This window comes from Lactuca serriola, chromosome 2 (genome assembly GCF_051521515.1).
Source record: "Lactuca serriola cultivar US96UC23 chromosome 2, Lser_US96UC23_V15, whole genome shotgun sequence".
In the NCBI taxonomy this organism is placed as follows: domain Eukaryota; kingdom Viridiplantae; phylum Streptophyta; class Magnoliopsida; order Asterales; family Asteraceae; genus Lactuca; species Lactuca serriola.
The window spans coordinates 209,154,470-209,182,058 of NC_136409.1; the positions used below are offsets into that span (position 1 = coordinate 209,154,470).

The 27,589-nt window shown below is 36.0% G+C and overlaps 1 protein-coding gene across 2 annotated transcripts; it reads left to right on the forward strand.

The window, feature by feature from the left end:
* The first annotated feature begins 5,763 nt into the window (after positions 1–5,763).
* On the forward strand, positions 5,764–8,545 carry LOC145088335 (auxin response factor 16-like). 2 transcript variants are annotated; one of them, XM_079026606.1, is made up of 3 exons: positions 5,764–6,139; positions 6,371–8,235; positions 8,322–8,545. In XM_079026606.1, exons 2-3 carry the CDS (start codon positions 6,422–6,424, stop codon positions 8,389–8,391), a joined length of 1,884 nt encoding a protein of 627 aa, XP_078882732.1. In that variant the 5' UTR covers positions 5,764–6,139; positions 6,371–6,421; the 3' UTR covers positions 8,392–8,545. The 2 variants fall into 2 exon arrangements, with proteins under 2 accessions (XP_078882732.1, XP_078882734.1); XM_079026608.1 differs by having other exon boundaries at positions 5,772–5,903.
* The last annotated feature ends 19,044 nt before the right edge of the window (positions 8,546–27,589 follow it).

Below are 27,589 nucleotides of genomic sequence, written 5' to 3' on the forward strand. Positions count from 1 at the left end.
GTAACGTCCTAATTTAACAACCAAAATTTTCATTTTTAAGTTAGGTAAAAAAAATTGTTTCCCTAAAACCAAGTCAAGAAAACCATAAGTATAAAAATACATTCATCCCAAAAATCAGAGTATCATAATAATGCGGAATCACAACAACTACTGATGAGTATGTACAGTCAAGCCTTCACATTCCCACGATTATCTGAAGTAACTGGAACACATTCAAATCTATAACTGTAAGCACGAAGCTTAGTGAGTAACCCAAAATATCACATACAACACAACATAACATGGGTTATGAGCAACCTTCGGGCTATCAACAGTCTTGTAGGCTCACTACAATCCTATGGTATTAGCAACCCTGCAGACTATCAACGGTCCTAGAGTTATCAGCAACTCAATAAATACACATAACAACAATCACCAAATAAGACTCGACTGGTCTACCATGCACCCTGTTATGGCATAGGTAATATCGTGAGAAGTCTCACCTCGCAAATAACAAAATAACACAACAACTCTCTTACAGTGAACCCTACTATGACATAGCAACAACCAACAAATAAGACTCAGGTAGTCTAGCATGCACCCTACTATGACATAGGCAACCGGGGTGGCACTTGGGATCATGTTGATCCTAAACTCAACCTACATCTCAGGAGGCATGCACGATAGATCCTATGGGAAAACATTAGGAAACTCTCTCACCACAGGAACATCGGAAGCTGACTTATTCCCCTCAACCCGAGTGTCATCCGCATATGGAAGGTAACTCGAACATCCATGTTAAAGATACTGCTTATCCCTGGCGGCCAAATAGAAGGTGGAACCAACCCTAGTGCCTTCCCCATAGATGGTCAACTCTCATTCACGTGGGTACGAACTACCACTAACAGTCAATCTGTAACACCCTGTTCTCGAATATTCATTTATGGAGTCCGGAGGCCAAGGCCAGGGGCGTTTTAGTCCTTTATGAAATTTAGAGGTATTATTTGAGAAGGTTCTGAGCTGGGGCGTATTGTTAGAAGTGTAGGGATTCTCTCCACCTTTCCGTGGATATAAAGTTCATCAGAAACGGATTTAGAATGAAGGAGTTATGACACTTTGAAGATTTGGCAATAATGGCCCTTATGGAGAAAAGTTTGCATGGAAGGCCATGCATGCATGTTTGGAACACGCGTGGGTATGCCTAGCGTAATCTGGGTTACGCCCATCATAATGAGGCAACTTGGTCACGGATGTTTAAGGCGTACGCCCAACGTATGTGGAGGTACGCCCAACGTACGCTAAAAGTCATGAAACCCTAATTTTTGGGTTGAGCACTATATAAATGACATGTTGGCTTCTACCCTAGCCCCATTTCAGCCTCCCTAACCTCAGAAGAAACCCTAGAATGTCCCTACCCTCATTTGGTGAGATCTTGACCTTGGAGAACCCATTTTGGTGGTTTAAAGCTTAGAAGAGAAAAGAAGAAGGTAGTCAAGGAAGAACCTTGGAGGCTAGAGCTTGTAGATCTGGGATAAGTGCTTCATTTCGGACCTCTTCAAGGTAAAAAGTTTTGACCTTGATGATTAATCTCTTAGATCTCCTTTAGTTCAAGTTTATGGACTGTTTGGTCCCAAGATTGGGTATTTGAGACTTAAGCACGTTTCTAAGACCAGGGTTGCCTCCCTTAGAGTCATATGAGTCCCATAAGCAGTAAAGTTCCAACCTTTATGGTCTTATTAAGTCCATGCATGAGATCTAGTCCCCTTTATGGAAGTAGAAGATTATTTTGGGAGTTTGAGTTGGTTTGGGCCATATAAAGTCACCAAGTCAGTGACTTTATGGCTTAAGACATGGAATAAGGTTTGGATATGAGTTTGTAGCTTATGAATCGAGGTATTAAGCACTTATTAGAAAGTTGGCTTATCAGGGTATTACGCTGAGCGTACGTGCAGGTACGCCCAACGTACGCGTCGTCAAGCCTGTACGCTAAGCGTACATTGGAGTATGCCCCGTGTAATTCTGCCAGATGGTTTTTGAGCATTTGGGCCTCGGTGTGGGCTCTGTTTTGGACGATAGGTCCTTGGGCCTTAGTGGGCCATCAGGAGCCAGTGATTATGGGCCAATAATGGGCTTGGGAAGCCTACCTAGTGTTGGACCTTTTTATATTAGGTTTTGGGCCCTAATTGTGGACCATTATGGGGTAGGGGTAAAATGGTCATTTTACCCTGAGAGTGACTATGATATTGGGCTAAGTGGTATATGTATTAATATTGGTAGCTCGGGGAGCTAGTAGAGCAACGGTTCAGAGAATTGTCGAGCAGCAACCGGGGGGTTATCAGCAAAGTTCAGCAGTGCGGGTGAGTTTCCTTCCAGTAGGAACGGGTCTACGGCTACAATGTCGGCCCGTTTTGTTAGCAGTAGTTTCGGACTACAGTCTAATGCAGTAGTTCAGTATGCTTGGTGTCTTTGTGATACAGACATGGTATGAGTTATGTGTTCCGGACTATGGTCTGATGCAGTATGCAGTATATGTGTTCATATTATATGCTATGATTATGTTATGTTATTCAGTTAGTTCCGGACCTCGGTCCGATGCTATGTTGTGCAGTAGTTAGAGTGCTTGATGTCTTTGTGATTCAAACATGTTTTGTGTTATGTGTTCCAGACTCTCGTCTGATGCAGTATGTAGTGTATGTGTTCATGCTAGTTGATATGTTTATGCTATGTTCAGTTAGTTCCGGACTTCGGTTCGATGCAGTTAGTTCCGGACTTCGGTCCGATGAAGTTAGTTCCGGACTTTGGTCTGATGCAGTTAGTTCCCGACTCAGGTCTGATGCAGGAGACAAGGTCCCAGTCAGTTCCAGACTTCGGTCCGATGCAGTTAGTTCCGGATTTCGGTCCGATTCAGGGGACAAGGTCCTAGTCAGTTCCGGACTTCGGTCTGATGCAGAGGGCAATGCCCTGTTTAGTTCCGGACTTCGGTCCGATGCAGTTTTTGGATTTTGATCCAATGCAGTAGGCAAGGCCCAGTATATGCTTTATATGTTATTGTATGGTATGTGGTAGTTTGGGGGAACTCACTAAGCTTCGTGCTTACGGTTTTCAGTTTTGGTTTCAGGTACTTCCGATAGCGGAGGGAAGAGCTCGGGGTGATCGCATGGCACACACCATTGATTAGTCAGCATGGGATGTTTTACTCTGATAATGAAATCATGTTTTGGAATTAATACTCTGAATTATGTTATGCTTTATGATATGTTTTTGTAAACATGGTTTTTTTTTTGTAATGATTTAAAGAAATTTTTTTGGGATGTTACACACTCACAGTCAATCTACTTATGTTTACAAAGTATATCATTTAGCTAAATGACAAAAGTCCTTACAGTCCAAAATGTTGTACATGACTTAGTAGTCATATCATATAATATATTAGGTTACTTGCCAATGAAAATTATTATTTTCAACTAAAATAAATAACTTTCAACTAATTATAAGAGTTTATTGAATATTTATTAAAATCAATTTCTAATAAATAATTAATTTTATAGTTGTTGTTAGTGTGACTCTTAAGGATCATATATAATCTTGCAATATCATTTTACAATGACGCTTGTGCATATAGATCTTTATATATATATATATATATATATATATATATATATATATATATATATATGGGCTTAGGGAATATGTGGCTGTTATGTATCTAATATTAGGTATAGAACCATCAAAAACTACATAATTTTAACAAAATTCAATCAAATATTTCTATCATATTTCTTGTATCCTCTATTAGAGCTTATAATTGGCTTTGAATATATTTTTCATGGAGTTTTATAAGTTTAGTTTTTGCACCACAAACCGTATATAAGAGTATTTTATCAACTACATGTAGTTCAGTATATTGAAATTTATTACAGAAAACTATAATGAAAGATTGCAATTGTTCATTAGAAACTCGATAAACCGCTTCGCATAATCCATAAAAACAAACAAACAAACAATGCAAGTATACACAAGGTAGGTGTCGAAGGAAGTTATTAAGTTTCTACTAGAGGTTTAATAAAAAAACACATTCGAAATACATAGATGTTGGAGATGAATTACAAAATAAACAATCATATGAGTTCAAAAGCAATAGGAAGAAGCTAACTGTGAAAGAAAATTATGTTTTTTTAATCAAAATGAAGTCGATATAGATGGTTCTATACCTAATATTACATACATGACAGCCACATATTCACTTTTCCCTATATATATATATATATATATATATATATATATATATATATATATATATATATATATATATATATTGTTTTAACAAAACTGCAAAATTGATCCTCACGGTTTCGCAAAAACTGTGGATAAGATCCAAAAAGTTTACTTGCCTTGAAGGTCCAAAATCAAGAATTTTTCATGGTTCTAATCGTCAAACTACATGGATCAAACCCAAACCTTACACAAAACCTCCCACTGTTGACATCCACCACTCTCCCTCTACTTTGTTGGTGCTCGAAATCCACTACCTACACCACCACCACCCCCCCTGCTCGTTTAACACCGCTCAACCCATAGCAAACTCCGCTGGTAATGGCTTTCAACCCAGATCTAAACTCCAATGACGCAACCCACCTCTTACCACCACCTCTATTTGTTCATCATCGCCCCGTTTATTCCTTCTCCAACGACCATCATACCACCATATCTGACAGAAAACCATTGCTATGTTTATTTATAGATTCATATCCATATCTGTATCTCGATCCAAATAAACTCTGGTGTCTCCCTTCGTTTCCCTTTCGGTGGTGGTGGTCTTAGCCTTTGTTTCCCTATGTTTTTCCGAGAAGGGAGAGACATGTGGGAGATAGGGTTTTTTGGGAGAGAGAGAGAGAGAGAGAGAGAGAGAGTTAAGGTAGATGAGCAACGATGATGGTGATTGACGGTGGTGGAAGTCAATGGTGATGGTAGCATCTTGTAGGGGTGATTTGTTCTTAAGTGCGTGTATGTGTGTGTGAGAGAGAAAGGGTTGGGGAGTAATTTTTTATTTTTTAAATAATAAAATAAAAAAGTAAAAGTTACAAAAAAAATTAAAAAGACAAAATTGTCTTTTTAGGTTTTCCAAGCAACAAAACCATGTGAATTTTTTAATTTTATGAACATAACTACGATTTTTTTTTTTGATTTTGTATCTTTTATATAAGTTAAAAGAGTTTAAATCTCATCCATAGTTTTTATACCAATTTTGCAAATTTAGCCTAAACAAATCATGTTTAAAAAAAATATATATTTCCCTACATCATAATAGGTGGCGAGTGGTGAACACGAGCCGGACACTGTGGGTGGGAGAAGGTTCGATTAGTGCGAAGATTCAGATCTGATTGGAGTGAAAGCAATAAGTCTGCAAAAATCTTCCCTCAACTTTGCATATAATTCCCATATAGTATTCAATCTACTTTTGCATGTTTAGATGGTCCAAAATCTCACTCACCCCTCTTTTACTTTTGCAATCTTTCCTCTAAAATAAGTCCTCACATATCTACTATGTCCATGCAACAAAATTATAGATTTAATGACTTCATTAAAAAAACAATCTCCAAACCAAAATGTTATATAAACTAAATTTTTTTAAGCAATTTATCCAATTAAATTAGTGAAAACTTAATCAAGAGAATAGAAGTAAATAATAGAAAAGTAGAAGGGGGTGTTGTTGAAATTTGTTGTATTAAATTATTTAAGAAGTAGAGATATAGAGTCTGTACCGAAATACTTGGGGCTCTGGTAATTTGGTGGAATCTATAACAAACAAACACCCCATCCTCCGATTTTCACCCAATCTTTCTTTCTTTCTCTTTCTCTTTCTCTCTCTAGAATTCACATTTGTCTGTTGTATGCCACCGTCTGGTCGGCAACCAGGCTTTGAGGTCAGTCACTGTTTCTGTCTTTCTTCCTCTGTGTTGTCACTCTCTGTTTTCTGCTTAAATTCTTCTGCTCCTCGCGGAAAACACACTTCCCTCTCTTCTTTCCCGTCTAATCTCACTCAACAAATTCAATTCTGCTTTTAATGATCTGGGTTATTGTTTCCGGACAGAGAAACAGATTTCTTGCTTTAACGAAGGCTCAGTTTTAACTGCTATTGCTAGTTTTGTTCATACTCTAGGTATGTCCATTGTCTGCCCATTCGTTTCGATTTCTTAATAAATGGGTTGTCGATTTTGTTTCAGTTAATCTTAATTACACCTCAACCCACTTCTTGTTATTAATTGAACAAGTAATGAAATAGTCTCGAGTATCATGCAATGTTCTAAGGATTTAATTGTCGTGTGATGACTAAGTTCATGGTTATGTGAAGTTATTAATTTGTTTTTTTTTTTTTGTTGTGGTTTTACAGAGGTTATCGGCGGGTTTGTGTTTCTGTTAGGCGAAGGATTTTGATTTGAAGATGATTAATGTAATGGATCATGTGAATAAACCCATGAATGAAGTGGATAAAAGCTTGGATGGGCAGTTATGGCATGCTTGTGCCGGTGGCATGGTGCAAATGCCGGAATTAAACTCTAAAATATTTTATTTTCCTCAAGGTCATGCCGAACATGCAGCCGCCGGCAATGGCGGTTTCCGGGAATTCCCAAGAATCCCGCCGTACATCCTCTGTGGAGTCTCCACCGTCAAGTTCATGGCGGATTCCGACACAGATGAGGTTTATGCTAAAATAGGGCTTGTTCCTTTGGGAAATCACAGCGATTGTGATTTTGAGAACGATGGGTTTTTAGGGTTTGATCATATCAAAAATGAAAACCAAGAAAAACCGGCATCGTTTGCGAAGACATTGACTCAATCTGACGCTAATAACGGCGGTGGATTCTCCGTACCAAGATACTGTGCCGAAACAATTTTTCCGAGATTGGATTACACGGCTGAGCCACCAGTCCAGACCATCTTGGCTAAGGATGTTCATGGGAAGCTCTGGAAGTTCCGGCATATCTACCGGGGGACCCCACGCCGCCATCTTTTGACCACAGGTTGGAGCAATTTCGTGAACCAAAAGAAGCTCGTCGCCGGCGACTCAATCGTGTTTCTGAGAGCTGATAACGGTGACCTCTGCGTCGGAATTAGGAGGGCCAAGAGAGGAATCGGAAGGGGGTTTCATGATTCGAATTCATCCGGATGGAACACTTCGATTCCTGGGTATGGGAATTCCGGGAAAGTGAGTGCGGAATCGGTGACTGAAGCTGCAAATCTTGCAGCCACAGGGCGGCCGTTCGAGGTGGTTTATTACCCTAGAGCAAGCACGCCGGAGTTTTGCGTAAAAGCTTCAACAGTGAAAGCTGCCATGCGGATTCAATGGTGTCCTGGAATGAGATTCAAGATGGCGTTCGAAACAGAGGATTCTTCCAGAATCAGTTGGTTCATGGGCACCATTTCTTCAGTTGACGTCGACGATCAAATCCGTTGGCCCAATTCTCCATGGCGCCTCCTCCAGGTAGCTTGGGATGAACCCGATTTGTTACAAAACGTGAAACGGGTCAGTCCGTGGTTAGTTGAATCAGTATCAAACATGCCATCGATTCATCTTTCACCATTTTCACCTCCAAGAAAAAAGCTTCGAACCCCACAACCATCCGATTTCCCCCACCTTTCAATCATCAACAACCACATTCCCGGAAGCATCCAGGGAGCCAGGCATAATCCGCAATTCCAATTCGGATTCGATCATTATCATCAACAACAATATTTCAACAAGATCCAATCTTTTCCATTCGGGTCACCACAATTTCCTCCAACAAGATTCATCCAAACAGCCCAAGAAACCGACGAAAACGTTTCTTGCTTGCTAACAATCGGGAACAGTAGCAACAACTCAAAGTCAAAGACAAGATCGAATGAAAAAGCTGAAAACAAACCAACATTTGTGTTATTCGGTCAACCCATTTTCACAGAACAACAGCTCTCAGATTCCAGTTCAGGTGACACCATGGCTAACCAGTCTGATGGTTCGGTAGTGGTTCAGAACGACAGCTCATCAGATGAAGCTGAACAAAAGTCCGAGTTTGGGGTCGAAACAGGTCATTGCAAGATCTTCATGGAGTCAGAAGATGTGGGTCGGACTCTAGATTTAACCGCTTTTCATTCATATGAAGAACTTTACAGAAAGCTAGCCGACATGTTTTGCATAGATAAATCCGTTATGCTCAACAGCTTGATTTATCGTAACGCAGATGGTTCAGTAAAACGCACAGGAGACGAACCTTTCAGGTATATATGTTGTACAATATGCAGTGGAACTTGTACTTTTAAGCTCTTTGGGTGTCTAATGGAAATTATCTTCTTCTTTGTTGCAGTGATTTCTCAAAGACGGCAGGAAGGCTAACAATTGTGATGGATTCTGGAAGTGATAATGTAGGAGTTTAGATTCTTGTAACATGTACAGTCGTTGCTACTTCAAATTCTTGATAATTTTTTTTTTCCGTCCCCAATGGTCGATTCTGAGATGATTTAGTTAATGTTTTCTGTAGTAATCCTTTTTGGATTTTGATCAATTCTATGTTGGTTATGGTTGAAATTATGTTAGCTTTTGTGATGCATGCTTTTGTGACAATTGGTGTTGTAAATGTTTTGTGTCGCTAGTGGTTGTGGTGTCAAATTGGTGGTGGCGGTGGATCCACGGCTGTATCTGATTGGATGTGGATGGTGGTTGAAACTAACTTTTTAGTTGGCCAAAATTAACAAATTATTTTGTTTTTATTTATAGCAATATTAGTATCATGAGATCTTATTCTATCTTTTTATGTAATACAAAGTTGTAACTTTTATTTAATGAAACCGGTTACAAATTTATAATCCCCAACTCAATGCAACAAGCGACTACAAAACTGTTTTTTTTTATGTGGTTCTATCATCATCTCTTATGCAACAAACAATGTGAAGTTTTAATAATCATATATTAGTTTACAAAATGTGAAGTTTACATAAACATGACAAGATTTGCAAATTAGTTGTAATCTTTGAAAAAGGTAAAAATGATTTAATTATACTTGTATATTAAAAGTTCTAAACAATTTCATCGCTATAAGGCAGAAAAAACCCCAAAGGGGAAAGGGTACAACAGTTTGATGAACTAAACATATATGTATATAGTTATTGCATAAAACTTGCCTCGAAACACACAATATGCATGTATTAAAATGCAAATTTTATGCAATAACCTTTTAAACTGAATGTTTAAAATTACAATCAGGCTTAAAACATGAAATATCTCTTATGAAGGACCAATGTAAGGGTCAACATATATACAAATTGCGTTTTGTGTGCGAGATAAATATCAAGATAAAGGCATATCGTGAACTATTTTTTTTTTCCGACGAACATGATTTTTAAGTGTTAAAAGTCAAAACAAAAATAAGATCCTCATAATTAGAGTAATGTTTTGGAAAGCATGAGAGCATTAATTATTGGAGTTAACAATGGCCATAAATTGAAGCCATTAAAGAAGGTGGTGGCCATTGACAGTCACATAGCACAAAAATGTGTGTTGTTAATCCCAATTAAGCAAAAAGAAGGGCGCAAATGGTGGCAAGGCAAATTTATAGGGATTTGGGTGTAAGATTTAAAATAGTTGGAGGGCCCTGAAATTAAGGGCTTTTTGGTCAAAGAAGTTGCCTCTTTCTCACAAACCATATTGGAGTGTGGGAGATATGTCACACAAATGAACCAAACTTTTTTGTGTCAACACCATACCTACTCAATGTAATGGTCCAAAAAACAATTTTAGGTTTTCAAAAAAGAAGCTTTAAATATGTTGTACGTATTTGTACTCGGCTGTAAAACGTTTGTTTTTTTGTATATGAGCTGTATAGTGAGAGCCTCTATGTGAGTTGTATGTTTTTTGTATGAATACATAATCTGTATGGGACAATAGTAAATGGAAACCTATTTTTATATGTATATAATTGTTCTTTTTAGAGGGGTTATTATACAACATTAAAAGGTATTGTGATATATATATATATATATATATATATATATATATATATATATATATATATATATATATATATATATATATAAGAATTTAACGATGAAAATGAACATTCAATAAGTTATCAAAAAGTCTCAAACAAATGGCCTTACTTTTATAAGATTAGTACAAAAAGTCACAATGTAAACATGGATAAAATGAATTAGTGATTGAAAAGTATTAATCCCAAAGTTTGGGGATATGGTTAGAAAAAGTAGCGTGATTTTGATGAAATAGACAGCTTGCTCACGTGCGGTCGTTTGGCATTGTGATTGGTCCAAAAAGTAGACATAAACATAAATGTTTTGTTTTTTCGGTCAAATTTGAAATTACAATAGTTTTACTTCTATAAAATATATTTTCAACTTTAAAAAAGTACAGATTTTTAGACGTTAATTTTTGTTAATAATAATAAATATATCATCGATGCCTAAACAGGTTAATCATCCCAAGAAAATATGAAAAACACAACTTAATTGAATTGGAGCTGCCTAAAAAGAAAATACACCACAAAGCATGAACCAATCAAAATCGAAGTATGAGAAAAAAAACATTGCATTACGTGATTATATTGCTTGCTACCATGTCGAACTGAATGAAAGAAAATAATATTTGTCATATCATATAATGTGTTTTATATTAAAATAGAATGGTATAGTGTAACAACTGTAAATATGTTTATATAGATATATCAGACTTACGAAATTATTAAAGAGGAAAAAAACATGAAAAAAAAAAATAGGGAAAAAATATTATACGAGTTGCAAATCCATAGGCTCAAGATCCCAAGCAAAATGTTTTGATCACCAACTCTGTTACAAAGTGTTACAAAGTCAGAGAGTCAACCCTAGAAACTCTCCTTCCCTGTTTTCCTCATTTATTTATTTTTATTTTTATTTTTTTATTACTATTTCATTAACTTCTGTATTTACATTTATGTCTTCAATATTCATATTCGTTCTAAAAAAATAGCATGTACTTAAATAACCATTATTTTAATATACATATATAAGTGGAGATAAGACATGTTTGGTAGTGACAATTTGAGAGATTTTAACTTTTAATTTTTAACAAAAAATCCGAATTAAACAAAAAATATCATTTGGAGTAGGCATGTTTAATTTTTAATTTAAACAAAAATTTCAAATTTAAAAATACTTCATGTAATAACATTTAAAAAAGAAAAAACTATTGAGCTTTTTAATCAATTTTTGGAATTGTCCTTAAAACATATTTATATATTTATCATTTTTAAATAATTATTTTTTTTATGTAATTTTATATATGTCAAAAGCTTCTAATTAGTTTTAACAAACATCAATTTTTTTTTATTGTCACGCTTATTTTTCTTATTTTTATTTTTATAAATACTTAGTGGATATATTTTCAAAAAAAATGTGATACTTGAGCCAAGAAATAAAAAAGTCCTTTTGAATATTTTTTCTCATCTCATCAGCGCACTACAAAAACTATAATCTATTTGCAAAAAATTACTTAAAAATTTACAATAATATAATAACCGACCCTATACATAATTTGTTGTGTAAATTATTAATACTATTGTATTCTATTTATTAATAATCAAAATACTTTATAAATTGCTTTCTATAGTTATATTATAATTTATATGTATGTATTTGACATTAATACTTGATGACAATAAGTTCTATTAGTTTATAGTAAGAACTATTTAATTTTTTTTATTATTTGGAAATATTTTTAATAAGTATTCAAGCAAATATTTTACTTGATTTTTAATTTAAAATTTATATATTTTTTTGGAAACGGCTATATATTAAAATTGCATCTCAAAATAGCAACAATCTAACGGGAAACAAAACACCAAAGAACCAAAGAATACAAAACATTTTTTAAGTAGAGAAAGGGTCAAAGATCCATTCTACCCATTTACAATTAGCACCTTTAACCTAACATTTCATCCAAAGGAAAACCATTGATTTTATATTTTCCATCAAGTCTTGTAGGAGTAATAAAAAAAGTTGAATATTCGATCATTCATTGTCTTCCATAAATTCCACAGTAACCTATAATAGAAGGCTGTGAATATATCCCTCTTCTTAGGGCATCTCCCCCTAGTAGTTGCATAAGTTACAAGCTCCTCCATAGTGTTAGCTGATACTTGGTTTAACCTGCAACAACTGAGAATTTTAGTTCTCACAGAGATCGCGTATGGACACCCCAACAAAATATGATATGCATAATCCACTCCATCTATGAACGAACTACATGAGTATGAATCGGCATTTATACCTCTATTCCATAGAGAAATCACAAAGGGAATCCTCACAAGAGTATCCCTCCATATGAAACTTGACACCTTAATAGGAATTAATTTACACCAACAAATTTGTGTGGGATTTTAATTTGATGCCTGTTTATAATCAGTTCTCTTTTGAAGTAGTGCCACCTTGTATCTCCCATCAGCTGCTAAAGCACACACAAAAAAAAAAAAAAAAAAAACTTATTTTAGTCCAATTAAGATTAGAAGTGGGTAAATACCCTTTTCAGGTCATCAAAATCATCGAAGATTCGTGCAGTTATCGGACAAGACTTCCAATCCCAGCTTTGTCCTTCGTCCTTGATCCGGTCAGCCACAAAGCAAGATTTTTCCAATTCAAGATCATATAACCGAGGGAACCTAGATTTAAGATCAATAGCTCCCGTCCATACTATTGGAGTTTTTAGGTTACAATAACATTGTATACGCGAAATTTCACATAACACTTGTGGGTACATGCAACCTAAAAGGATCTATAATTTTTCACTATTATTAGCTACATATTTTATGAAACAAAACTATTATCCTACTATAATCGAAATTAATAGTAAGAAAACATAACTTTAACATAATCAAATATGTTATAATCCTTTGATCTTCAAAAGTCCATGGAAAGCAAGCACCAATAATATGAACGTGTCTAATGAAGAGGAGAAAGGAGAACTAAATGAAATTCAAATTTCATCTATGAAGGTTATGAAAGAAAATATGAGGCCAAATGGTCCTATTTATAGTTTAGGTAATTTGCAGATAAATCCATATTTAAACAATTAAATATTATATTTAATCCTAGTTCAAATCATTTCATTATCTTCTACCAAGAGGCTTCCAGAAACCCTAGAAGCTCCCTTACAACCGTCCCTACTATGGGAGGTTCTAGAATTGCTTATTTTGTTCAACTATTGAACAATTAAAATTTACCCCTTGAACTTGATGGGTTTTATATAAACAATCCTATGTGTGCATGCAACCCTAGATTGGATCTATGTTTTCTCTATTAGACATACAAGCATTGAACAAAAAATAGAAAACCTTAATATACATCTAATATTTCAAAATATACATAAGAAAGATTAGAAAATATACCTTTGTTGATATATAGTAATAACAACCAATTCTTGAAGATCCTTGCTTTTGAGAACAAATATCACAAGCGTAGTACCTCTAATGGTTCACAAACACACTAAGGCAAGAGGATGAATATGAGAGAGAGGATAGAGGGGTCACTTGCTAAGAAATTCAGCTATTCTAGGGTTTCAACGAGGTGCATGAATTCAAGAGGCCAAGGGGATCTTTTATACTTGAGGCTAGCTAGGGTTTTGAGGTAGAAACCTTAATCCCTTAGCTTAGGGCCTAAGTAAGTCCATGGACTCCCTAACCTTAGGGCTTGGATGAAAATCTCTAGAACCTTCTAGGGATTTTCGACCCTCCCTAATAAGGGTGATCTAATGGCCCAAAACCACAACTATCAAATAATTGCAAAACAACCCATGCATTTCTAATCAGTTCCTTTAATCCCAAAATTAATTCCAAATTAATTTCTGATTAAATACTAATTAATAATATGATTTCTAATTAATATATTATTCTTATAATGTATTAATAAATCATTTTTATGCACCAATTTATTATTCCAAATAATATAACCAGCCTCTCTCTCCAATAGTCATCCTGTCAAGTTGTCAGTGTGAAGGCAACCCAAAAGGACCATGCTACTATCAGATCAAGTACATACCAAATATAGTTATGGGCTTAGACACCTAATCCAACAGTCTCCTACTTGGATAAGTCCAATAACTATAATTTCAAGTATGTCTCCAAAATTTGACTAGCAATCGTAGCTCTCAAAAGCCGTTGTCGAACTCTGACCTAGTAAGTCACAAGTCCTTACGATAAGGGATCATATAATCCTATGTTCTGCAAGATATCATGTGGACAAAGACACAGAACAGAATCATTCTCATTGTCCAACAATTTGTTTCCTGATTTCTGATTTGTTTGACAACGAACTTAATTGAACACATCAGTTCAGTCCTGACAGGTCCTGGCACATAAGTTAACACAAAATCATCGAGGGGCCAAATGTATCGCTTTTACCCCTTGGGATAAAAGGAACAGATAAAATTTGACTTATATGCTTGTACTATTTACTCATTAAATTGTACACAACAATATATTTTTTAACATCAAGTTACTGATGCATTTACACATTATCAATGCACAACCAACTCGTAAACAACAACTCATATATCTCGGTTTAAAGATTATACGATATTATCATCTCATAATTACTCGTGATAAATTCCATGAAGTAATTCAATGAGCGTGATACTCAAACCCTATTTCAAGAGTACTCATGAACGTTGCAACAAACATTTGCTATATCAAAACACTTAGACAATCTACAAGCCAATTCATGATAGTCTTACTTCATTATTTACTTCCAAAGTTTGATCGACTATGGATGTTTTGAATAATCCAATTATTCGGGAAGTAAAACATGCAAAAGTAAAACACAAAATAAACAATTGACAAGAGACAATAAACAATACTTATAAATAAATCTCCATTATTTAATCATCAAATGTCAATTACATTTACATTGTTATAAGTTTCTAAAGGTCTATCTAATCACTAAAACTAATATCATCCTTCAAGCTAATGCTCCTTGCATGTTAAACTTAATTAATCCTACTCAGACCCTTTGTGAGGGGATCTGTAGGATTCTCTTCAGATGATACCCTCTTAACGACGAGGAGTCCTTCTTCTACCCGATGTCTGATGAAGTGATATTTTCTGTCGATATGTCTTGATCTACCATGATCTTTTGGTTCCTTAGTTAAGGCAACCGTTGCTTTATTATCGCATAAAATTTCCATGGACTCCTTTATGGCTGGTACAACTCCAAGGTCTCCAATGAAGTTATTTAACCATATAGCCTCCTTTTACGCTTCGCTCACAACCATGTACTCTGATTCACACATTGAATCATCCATAGCATCCTGCTTGGAACTTTTCCAAGTCACAACTCCTCCATTCAGGGTAAACACCCAACCCAACTGAGAGCGGAAGTTATCTCTGTCGGTCTGAAAGCCGGCGTCACTATACCCTATGACTCTTAAGTCATCATTGCCACCATGTACAAGGACCTAGTGCTTATTGATGGGTTTTAGCCATTAGAACATCCTATGTGCTCATGCAAACCCTAATGCTTGGATCTAGGTTTCTCTATTGTACATGCAATTCATCCAAGACTTTAAACCCTAGTTCTAGCATACAATTAATCATATTAACATGAGAAAGGGTTTATATCTTACCTTGATTGTTATGTAGCAATAACAATCTCAAATCCTCCTTGTAATGGCTTTAGAAAGCTTAGAGTCACAAATGTCACTCCTCTAATGACTCACAAACACCAAGAGCAAGAGGATGAAGAATGATAAGAGAGAAGGCTACCCGAGAACGTCCAAAACCCTAAGGAGTTACTTCCACACGTTTTTGGTGCTCTAGGGATCTTTAAATAGTGAGGCTATTAGGGTTATCTAACAAGGAAACCCTAATTTGGATGCTTAGGCCCTAAGCAACCCATGGACTCCCTCCTTAGAGGCCTAGGACGATTTCTAATGGGTTTTCCCATAGAATTCGTCCACCCATCTAATATGGAGTCCATTAGCCCAATATTCAACTATCATACAATTGACAGTTCTAGTCTCTTAAGTTTAATTAATGTCTTTTAGCCACAAAATTAATTCTTAATTAATTATTGACTAATATTAATTAAACAATATGATTTCTCCTTTAATATATTATTCTCATAATATATTAATAAATCATAATTAATCCTCTCTTTCCATAATTCATCCTATCAAGTTGCTTTGGTGAAGGCAACCCAAAAGGACCATGCACCATCGGGTCAAGTACATACCAAAATAATTATGGACTTAGACACTAATCCAACACTTATTCCTTCACATATACTTAAGAATGTTCTTAACTGCTATCCAATGAGCTTTACCCGGATTCCCTTGATATCGACTTACCATGCTTAAAGCAAAAGCCACATCGGGGCGAGTACATGTCATAGTGTACATGATCGAGCCAAAGGCGGAAGCATATGACATTCGACTCATTTCCGCTATCTCTGCATCGGTACTCGGACTCTGAGTCTTACTTAGTTGGGTATTACTCTGGATAGGTAATTCTCCTTTCTTGGAATTCTCCATGCTAAAACATTTTAGCACTTTATCTAAGTAAGTACTTTGAATAAGTTCAATTAGTCTTCTACTCCTATTCCTCAAGATCCTTATTCCCATAATATAGGCAGCCTCTCCTAGATCATTCATAGAGAAACAATTTCCAAGCCAAGATTTAATTTCCTGCAAGGTCAGAATGTCGTTTCCTTGACTAGTATGTCATCAACATACTGTATTTGGTATGTACTTGACCCGATTTGGCATGGTTCATTTGGGTTGCATGGCATCGGAACAATTTGGATAGACTTTTGTGAGAAGAGGATATTTATGGTTTATTGATATATTATAATTTATAATATATTAATATGAATTATTTAATTAGTATTGATCAAGAATTAGTTTGGAATTAATTTTGTGATCAAAAGAGACTAATTAAATAAATGAGGATTGATTTGGTAAATCATTCATTCTTATATAGTGGGCATATGATCCATAGTTCTTCATGATGGGCTAAACCCATGTGGTTACCCATGGATACTCCATGGAGGTTAAAACCCATGGATCATGAAGAATGTGGAAAGGCATGAGTTACATGGTGTAACCCTAATATTCACACTATATAAAGAAGCCTTATACTTGTAAAATCGACACATAAGAGATACTAGTGAGGGCTAGCCAATTTTGGTGCATAGTAATTTTCTCTTAAGTTATATCAATTGTTGGTGGTGTGTGTGAAGCATTTGAGGCATCACATTTGGGGTGCTAGGATCACAAAGTCTTAAGGATTCCAAGCTGCAAGAAATATATGTCATTATACTAGTTTTTATATTACATATACCCCAATCATATGCTAGTTAGGATGAAACCTTGGAAAAAGGAAAGTTTGCATAGGGTTGCATGCACACCATAAGAGTGTTAGAATGCTCAAAACCCATCAGTGGTATCAGAGCCTAGGCTTGCTTTTAGTTATACTTGATGCAAATTGCTGAAAAAATTGAAATCGCCGAGTCCATTGGCGGGACTCGACGAGTCCATGTGAAAATTCATCCAACTCATCGAGTTGGTTCAGGCACTCGACGAGTTAGAGGCCCTGAGTGCAGAATTTTGAGTTTTAATGCTGGAATTGAACTAGGATCATTACCCTAAACTGTTTTTAGATTGTTAAACCTATTTTTGATGCGATAATGATTGTGCTTATCCAATTTCAATGATAACTGTCAAAGTTTTAAGTTTTATATTAAGTTCATATGATTCTTGAAAATTGTTGATATGAATTATGCATGCTTATGAGTTTTGTTAGATCATAGAAATTATTTGACATGCTTGTTAGTTTAATTATTAATCTGAATGCATTTTAATGGACTCCATAACTTGTCCTGAAGTTATGGAATTCCAAAAGTCTTTTCCATTAAAATCATTAAAACTCATAACTTATAGAAATGAAAAGTTTTGCATAGTTTCAAAACGTGCCATCTGGTTTTGGAATTTGTAAAGTCACTTTAGAAAACTTTAATCCCAAACCCTAGAATTTTAAAAGTTTAAAATTCAACCCTTATACTTTATAATATTATAAGTTAATAATATATATATATATATATATATATATATATATATATATATATATATAAGATCAAGTCAGTCTTACCGTTAGTAGACCTCATTCACAAAGTCGGTCTATAAAGGGGGTATAAGGTTGTTGCCTATAAAATGGCAGCTTAATGGGTGTGCATTCTCACCCACCACTTCCTTGACTGGTGGAGGGTCATTAATCGAACGAGTAGGACAAATATTATAACTCTCATTAAAAGTATAATGATAAATATAAAGTAACTAAACCTTTTATAAATTCCCAATCTTAGTTACCGTAGGAAAATGTGAAATCGATGCTAACCCATGAAATTACACTTTGCACCTTGCTAAAGTCGTCAGTGGAGCGTGTGTGGTTAACCGGCACACTAACTTGGACTTAACAAGGGTGGCAAAGAGTGGCTTAAGGTTTATCATAGATCGGTGGAGCGTGTGTGGTTAACCAACACATCGATTAGGTGATAAAATTAAGAGTACCAAGTTAATTTGCATGGTTATTCACACCTTGTTTGTGATCCTCGATATCTCAGTCACAAACTTGAAGAGCATAATCGAGATTTAAACATGCCATTGAATTGTTCAATGAATCTCAAAAGATCTAGGAGTTTCAATTCAATTAAAACCTAATAATCTATTTCATTTTTCATGGTGGAAATTGGTAAATCATCATTTACCTACCTTCAAATATTTTGTGGCTTGGATTACGACATCCCTCTTCCAAGTTATAAAATATTGTGTTGGGTCCTAGCCTTAATATTTCATTTGGGGTGTCTTATTAGGGATTCTATATCTAATCTAAACTTTTCTTTCTTCCTTTTCAGATGTCTTCCAACAATGTTGCTTCTGGCTTAAACCCTACTGGCTCCTTCTCTCTCATGAACCTTTGTAGGAGAGTCATCTTTGATGGAACTAATTTCAATGATTGGATTAGGAACATAAGGATGGTCACTCTTTATGAGGACAAGGAATATGTCCTCGACAAGGAGCTTAAGGTCATTAATGAGTCTTCTGCTACTCCCGAGGAGATTGCTGAGTACACTAGCCATGAGATGGATGCCACTAAGGTATCTTGTATCATGTTGGCTACCATGAGAACAGAAATCCAAAAATCCTATGAAGATTTCTACTCTTATGAGATGCACCAGGACCTAATGGAAAAATACCATCAAAGTGCTCGTCAGGAAACGTATGAAATCATCACCTCCATGATAACAACAAAAATAAAGGATGGAGAGTCTATCACGGGCCACCTGCAGAAAATGCAAAGATTCATGGACAGTTTGCTAAAGTTAAAAGTGAAATTTGATGAGGAGTTAGCAATAGATATCATTCTACACTCCTTACCCTCCTGTTATGATCAGTTCTGCATGACCTATCATATGAACAAGGAGGAGGTCACACTTAGCAAACTTCAAGGACTTTTAAGGGCTGCTGAAAGTAGTCTCAAAGGTAAGAATGTTGTTACCACTCCTACCACAGCCTCTGTTCTGGCAATCGGGCAAGGCAAAGGGAAAAAGAGAAAGACCCGTTCGTGAAACTACAGAGAAGATAGTCCAAATTCGGGAACGGTTGAAAGCTTCTCGAGATAGACAGAAGAGTTATGCGGATAAACGACGAAAACCTTTGGAATTCTAGGTTGGAGACCGTGTTCTATTGAAGGTCTCACCATGGAAAGGATTGATACGGTTTGGTAAATGTGGAAAACTGAATCCAAGGTACATTGGACCATTCCAGATCATTGCTAGAATTGGTCCGATTGCTTACAAACTCAATCTACTGCATGAACTCAATAACATCCATCCCGTATTTCATGTCTCAAATCTCAAGAAGTGTTTGTCCAACGAGACTCTTGTTATCCCATTCGATGAAATCAAATTAAATGAGAGTCTCAGCTTCATAGAACAACCTGTAAAAATCCAAGACATGCAAGTGAAGAGAACTAAACAAAGTCGTATCTTGATAGTGAAGGTTCGTTGGAATGTAAGAATTCACTTGGGAGCGAGAAGATCAGATGAAACAGAAATATCTACATCTCTTTCCCCAGTCTTTCTGTAACACTATAGTCCTAATTTCAGGATGAAATCCTCTCTAATGGGATGATTATGTAACAACCCGTTATTTCGAATCGATGTAATAGTATAGATCAATTTGTAGTTCTTTTTAAAATAATAAAGATAAATTTTTGTATACTATGTGCAGTTACATAATCAACCCTCAAAAATGAAATATTAAATAAACTTGTTTGGGATGAATATAGGTAGAAATCATATCAAGGATTCCAAAATATAAAGAACGCCCAAATCCGAGTGATAACAAAGAATTAATGACCTATCGAAAATCCACAACAAAACCGGCAAAATGTTGTTTAATGTAAAAAGTGAATTTTCAATAAATTGCTTTTTAGCCTTAACTATCTAAATGAAAGTTATATTAAACGTTAAAGTGTGAGTGACAATAAAAAGAACGTCTAAATTTGACTTCGTATGAAGAAGTTATGATTTTTCTAAGTTTCGACACAACAGTACACAGCCCGGAACTCGAAATTTAGTTCGATCAACTTTTGACCAAAACAACCTAAACGAGAATCGGAAATTTTATCAAAGGAAATCCAACGATAAAAAGACAGACGAAAACGATCGTCGGATGAAGAAGTTATGAATTTTTAACGGACTTTTCTTGTCCCGGCCTGTTAAAAATATAACTTTAAAATAAAGTCAAAATTAGCCGACGGAGTCTAAATGAAAGTTGTAGAGCATGGTCTCACCTACGTGTGGATATAAATAACGTCAAAAATGGAATTCGTATGTAAAATATATGAAATTTTAAAGTTTGAAAAATTGAAGTACGCCCCGCGTACTCGGAAGCAAGGCCTCGGATTGTCCACATAGCCTCTTTCTTCGCAAAATGACACGTATCTCGCTAGATCAACACGTCTGAAGATCGGATAAGACTCCAACTAGTACGCCCCGCGTACAAGAAGTACGCCCAGTGTACTGAGGTTTTTATTAGTACGCCCAACATATGTGAATATTACGCCCATCGTACCGAGGACCAGACCCCTCCTATAAATAGGATACGAGGCCTCCGGGTTTTGTTTAGAATTTTCAAATTTTCTCTCCACTTAAACACTCCTTTAAGCCTTTCTAAACCCTTCGAAGTCTCGGGTACCTCCTTACCATCTGAAGCAAGCCCCAAAGTCCCGAAGTCCTCAATTTTAAGCTGAAACTCTACCCGAGTGAAGCCGACTTTTCATCAAAAACTCTTAGTTAGATCAATAAAACTCCTTTCTAAGAAACGAAACGCTTCCCGAATCACCACCTATCAAGTGAGTTCATTCCCCTATATTTATATGATTTTTAACTATTTTAGGGGGGGGGGGGGGGGAATACAAGTGACACACAATAAAATTGTGTTAATATCTCAAAAGATTTTTAAATGTTTTAGTATATTTCAAATTGTTATAATTGTTAAAAATTACCTATTCATATCTATGTAAATTTTATAATTTGGATTCAGGAGATTTAGAATATGTAATTTGACCCTATTTCCTGTTCCTTGTTTAGTTGTAGGCTTGGGGTAAAGTTATTTAATCAAATATCTACTTAATCATAATTATATAAATATTAAAATTATATAAAAATGGTTTTCAAACTATTTGATAATACATTGGTACAAACAAAGAATTTCATGGAATAACAGTATTACAGATTCTTACAGTAAAACAAACGGCTAAACTATAATAGGTATAGTTTAGAGGACTCATTCATTGGTTTCAAGTTTCAAAGTACATAACAGGAAAACTAACATAGTACATAACAGAATACAAATAGAATACATGATGGAAAACAAGAAGATAACATTATCAGAAAACAAACAGAATACTTTACTAAGAAACAAACATATATAAACTATATTTTATATAGTTTATGAAACTTACTTTCAATATAGTTATTACAAAGTAACTTTTTATTATTCTACATGTAATCATCGATATAGCACTTGTGAGACACGCTTCAAGTACTTATTTAAGTATAAAACAAAAGTCCTGAAAATTATAAACAGAGTCTCCTTGTGTGAGAGTGTGACAATTGTGTATAGATCTATACGGGACTAACAATCCCATACCTAAACTGCTTGCAACAGCTAGGCCGGCAGGCCTGGGGTGACAACTGTCGTACCATATTTTGACGCTTGAAGAACGTTGTGTTTTAGGCGATCCTAGGTCATCAAACATGGTTATGATAACTCACAATTTGGTATTGAACAAAATGATTATTGTATGAATAAGTAACACTTCACATAGTTTTATTTTATTATAAAACTATAATACAATATCTTACAAGTATAAACATGGAATACTACTTCAATTCAGAGAAAATAAACTTATCAAGGTTTTTATGAGAACTAAATTACATTTTACAAGTTGTTATTACCGAAATCATTATACATTTTGCTTACAGTATAACATAGCAAAAAATATAGGATTTTATGGGTAAAATATGTTCACTTTTTCAATACACAAGAAAATAGATTTCAGTTGCAAACATATTTATGAACTCACCAACTTAATTGTTGACACCTTTTAAAAAACTACTTGTATTCTCAGGGAAACAGTGATACAAGTACAACCACAACTTTTTGAGAAGACGAAGATCTATAAACTCATGTCTTTTAAACTATACTTTTGAGTTCATATACATTATGTTTTGATCACAGTTGTAAAAGTTATAACTTTGTAAATACAATGGTTGTTGTTGTACTATGATTACTATTATGCATTGTTGTGATACTACATTAAGTCCTCCACCCCCGAATGTTTCCGTCGTTCTGGTTTGGGGGTGTGACATTCGTTCCATGATGAGTTGAGCTTCATTACCAATCTCATTATGGTGGTATGCCTTAGAGACTACCGCCCATATCCTTAATCTAGTCCCTACCAAAAAGGTAGCCAAAACACCTCAGGAGATGTGGACTGGAAAAGTTCCCTCTTTAGACCACATCAAGATTTGGGGTTGCGAGGCTTTCGTGAGGCGCGATACTCACGACCAGCTCAAACCTCGAAGTGAGCGGTGTATTTACATCGGCTACCCATAGAAATCCTTTGGTTATACCTTCTACAGACCGAGTGACAATGTTGTCTTCGTGGCGAGGAAAGGAGTCTTTTATGAGAGAGAATTCATAAGCCAAGGAAACAGTGGGAGGCAAATTGACCTTGAAGAACTTCAAGAATCAAGCGGTGAAAGAACCTCAAACACTAGCAATCAAATTGAGGAGGAAACTCCTGTTGATCCGATTAATGGGTTCGTACCTCTGAGGCGTTCCACAAGAGTTAGGAGCAAACTTGATTTTTATTATGGTTTCCATATTACTACAAAAGGTGATGCATTTATCAGTGATAGTACAATGGTAAATTTGGATGAAGCTAAAAACTTTAAGGAAGCCATGGCAGGCCCTGAGTCTGCCAAATGGAAAGAGGCTATGGACAGCGAGATTCGGACCATGTATGACAATCAAGTATGGAACTTGGTTGACAATGTACTGGGTTGTAAGACAGTTGGGTGCAAATGGATCTTCAAGAAGAAGACCGACATGGATGGGAAGGTACACACTTATAAGGCGTGACTTGTTGCGAAGGGCTTTACTCAAACTCCGGGAGTTGACTATGATGAGACCTTCTCACTAGTAGTGAAGATTAAGTCTATTAGGGTTATGCTAGCCATAGTTGCATTTCATGATTATGAAATATGGCAAATGGATCTCAAAACTGATTTACTTAATGGAAAGTTGACTGAGGATGTTTACATGAGTCAGCTAGAGGGTTTTGTTGATGCAAAGTACCCTAATAGAGTGTGTAAGCTTGAAAAATCCATCTATGGATTCAAACAAGCATCTCGCAGATGGAATCTTTGTTTCGATGGAATCTTTGCAGGAGGTTAAGTCCTGGCTTGGGAAGTGTTTCGCTATGAAGGACCTTGGAGAAGCTGCCTATATCATAGGGATAAGGATATTGAGAGACGGGAGTAAGAGATAATTGGACTTAGTCAAGGTGTTGAAAAGATTCAGGATGTAGGATTCAAAGAAAGGTAATTTATCGATCCAAAGTAACGCCAAACTGAGTAAGAGTCAGAGCCCGATTCATTAGGCTGAGATAGCTGATATGAGTCGAGTATCATATGCTTCCGCTATAGGCTCTATCATGTATGCTATGACTTGTAATCACCTTGATGTGGCCTTTGGTTTGAGCATGGTCAGCAGATATCAAGGGAACCCTGTAAAGGCTCAATGGACTGCGGTGAAGAACATTCTCAAGTACATGCGGAGGAATAAGGACTAGGTCCTTACCCTTGGTGGGAGTGATGACTTGAGAGTAGTGAGGTATAGTGACGCTAGCTTTCAGACTGATAGGGATAATTTCCGCTCTCAGTCAGGCTGGGTCTTTACCCTAAAAGGAGGAGCAATTGCTTGGAAAAGTTCCAAGCAGGAGACAGTAGCTGATTCAACTTACAAATTAGAGTATATAGCAGCAAGCAAGGTGGAAAAGGAGGCAATATGGCTAAAGAACTTCATTGGAGACCTTGGAGTTGTACCAACTATAAAGGAGCCTATGGAGATTTTCTGTGATAACGAGAGTGCAGTTGCCTTAGCCAAGGAACCAAGGGATCACGACAGATCCAGGCATATCGACAGAAAATACCACTTCATTAGACATTGAATAGAAGGACTCCCTGTGGCAAAGAGGGTATCATCGGATGAGAACCCTACAGATCCCCTCACGAAGGGACTGTGTAGGGTTAAGCATTTACAGCATGCGAGGCGCATTGGGTTGAAGGATGATATTAGTTTTAGTAATTAGATAGCTTTCGAAACTTGTAATAGTTGAAATGTAATTGACATTTGATGTTTAAATAAAAGGTGGTTTTATTTACTAGTATGGTACTGACTTGTGTCAATCATTTACTATTGTTTCATTTTGCATGTTTTGACTTCTAGAATAATTATATTATTCAAACTATCCACAGTTGATCATACTTTGGAAGTAGGTATTGAAATAAGACTGTCATGAATTGGGTTTGTAGATTTGTCTGAATTGTATTAGACATAGCAATTGTTGCTGCAACATTCATGAGTGCTCATAAGTTCTGAGTATTGGATTCAACCCATGCTCACTTGTATCACTACATGGAATTTATCTCGAGTGATCGTGAGACGGTGATATCATATAAGTCTTCAAACCAAGAGATATGAGTTGGTTGTACATTGATAGTACGAAAACACATCAGTTACTTGATGTTATAAAACGTGATGTTGTGTATAGTTTGATGATTAGTTAGTACAAGCATATGAGTCAAAGTTTATCTGTTCCTTTTAGTCCTTGGAGGATTAAAAGTGATATCTTGGGCCCCTCGATAATTTTGTTTTGACTTATGTGTCTGCCCCGGTCAGAACTGAATTGATGTGTTCGATTAACTTCTATGTCAAACAAATAGGAAATCGGGAAACAAACTGCTGGACAATAAGTATGACGTTGTTCCATGTATTTGTCCGACTAGTATCTTGAACAGAGGATTATATGATCACTTATCTAAAATGGCACAACTTAGTTCCGCGAGACTTTGAAAAAGCTACGATTGCTGGTCGGATCCTGAAGCATACTAGCAGCTATAGTTATTAGATTCATCCAAGTGGGAGACTGTTGAATAAGGTGTCTAAGTCTATAACTATATTTGGTATGTACTTGACCCGATTTGGTATGGTCCATTTGGGTTGCATGGCATCGGAACAATTTAGATAGACTTTTGTGAGAAGAGGATATTTATGGTTTACTAATATATTATAAGTTTTAATATTTTAATATGAATTATTTAATTAGTATTAATCAAGAATTAGTTTGGAATTAATTGTATGATCAAAAGAAACTAATTAAATAAATGAGGATTGATTTGGTAAATCATTCATTCTTATATAGTGGGCTTATGATCTATTCATGATGGGCTAAACTCATGTGGTTACCCATGGATACTCCATGGAGGTTAAAACACATGGATCATGAGGAATGTGGAAAGGCATGATTTACATGGTGTAACCCTAATATGCACGCTATATAAAGAAGCCTCATCCTTGTAAAATCGGCACTTAAGAGATACTAGTGAGGGTTAGCCGATTTTGGTGCATAGTAATCTTCTATCAAGTTATTCCAATTGTTGGTGGTGTTGTGTGAAGCATTTGAGGCATCACATTTGGGGTGCTAGGCTCACAAAGTCTTAAGGAATCCAAGCTACAATAAAGGTATGTCATTCTACTAGTTTTTATATTACATATACACCAATCATATGCTAGTTAGGATGAAACCTTGGAAAAAAGAAAGTTTGCATGTATAATAGAGAAAAACGTAGATCCAAGGTTTCTAGGGTTGCATGCACACCATAGGAGTGTTAGAATGCTCAAAACCCATCACATACAATTCTAGAAAGTTAACTATACTCCCACTAGCTTTGACATATACACATGACTCATGCTCACTCCTAGAGAAACCAAACTCTTTGACTTTCTCATCGGAGCAAAGATTCCATCTGCGAGATGCTTGCTTTAATCCATAAACGGATTTATCAAGCTTGAACACTCTATTGGGGTATTTAGCATCCACAAAACCCTCTGACCGACACATGTAAATATCTCCAGCCAGCTTCCCATTAAGGAAAGCGGATTTGACATCCATCTGCCATATTTTATAATCATGAAACGCAGCTATGGCTAACATAATCCTAATAGACTTGATCTTGGATACTGGTGAGAATATCTCATCATAATCAACCCCTAGGGTTTAAGTAAGGCTTTTCACAACCAGTCATGTATTGAACGTGCGCACCTTACCATCCATGTCGGTCTTCTTCTTGAAGATTCACTTGCACCCAACTATCTTACGACCTGGTACATTGTCAAACAAGTTCCAAACTTGATTTTCATACATGGATTGGATCTCGTTGTCCATTGCCTCTTTCCACTTAGCAGACTCAGGGCCCGCCATGGCTTCCTTGTAGTTAGCATGTTCATCCAAATTTATCATTGTACTATCACTGATAAACATATCACATTCTGTAGTTATATGGAAACCATACAACACATCTTAAACACTAACTCTAATGGAACGTCTAAGAGGTAATGATTGGTCAACTGGTTTAACAAAAATTTCTTCCTCAGGTTGAGTGCTAGTGTTAAAGGTTCCTTCATCGCTTAATTATTGAATCTCTTCAAGATCAGTTGTCCTCCCACTGTCCCCTTGGCATATGAGTTCTCTCTCAAGACAGACTCCCCTTCGTGCTACAAAGACCATGTTCTCACTAGGTCTGTAGAACAAGCATCCAAAGGACTTCTGTGGGTAGCCGATGAAAATACACCACTCACTTTGAGGTTCAAGCTTGTCGTGAGTCTCTCATCTAACGAAAGCTTCACAACCCCAAACCTTGATATGTGCCAATGATTTCCATGTCCACATCTCGTGAGGTGTTTTGGCAA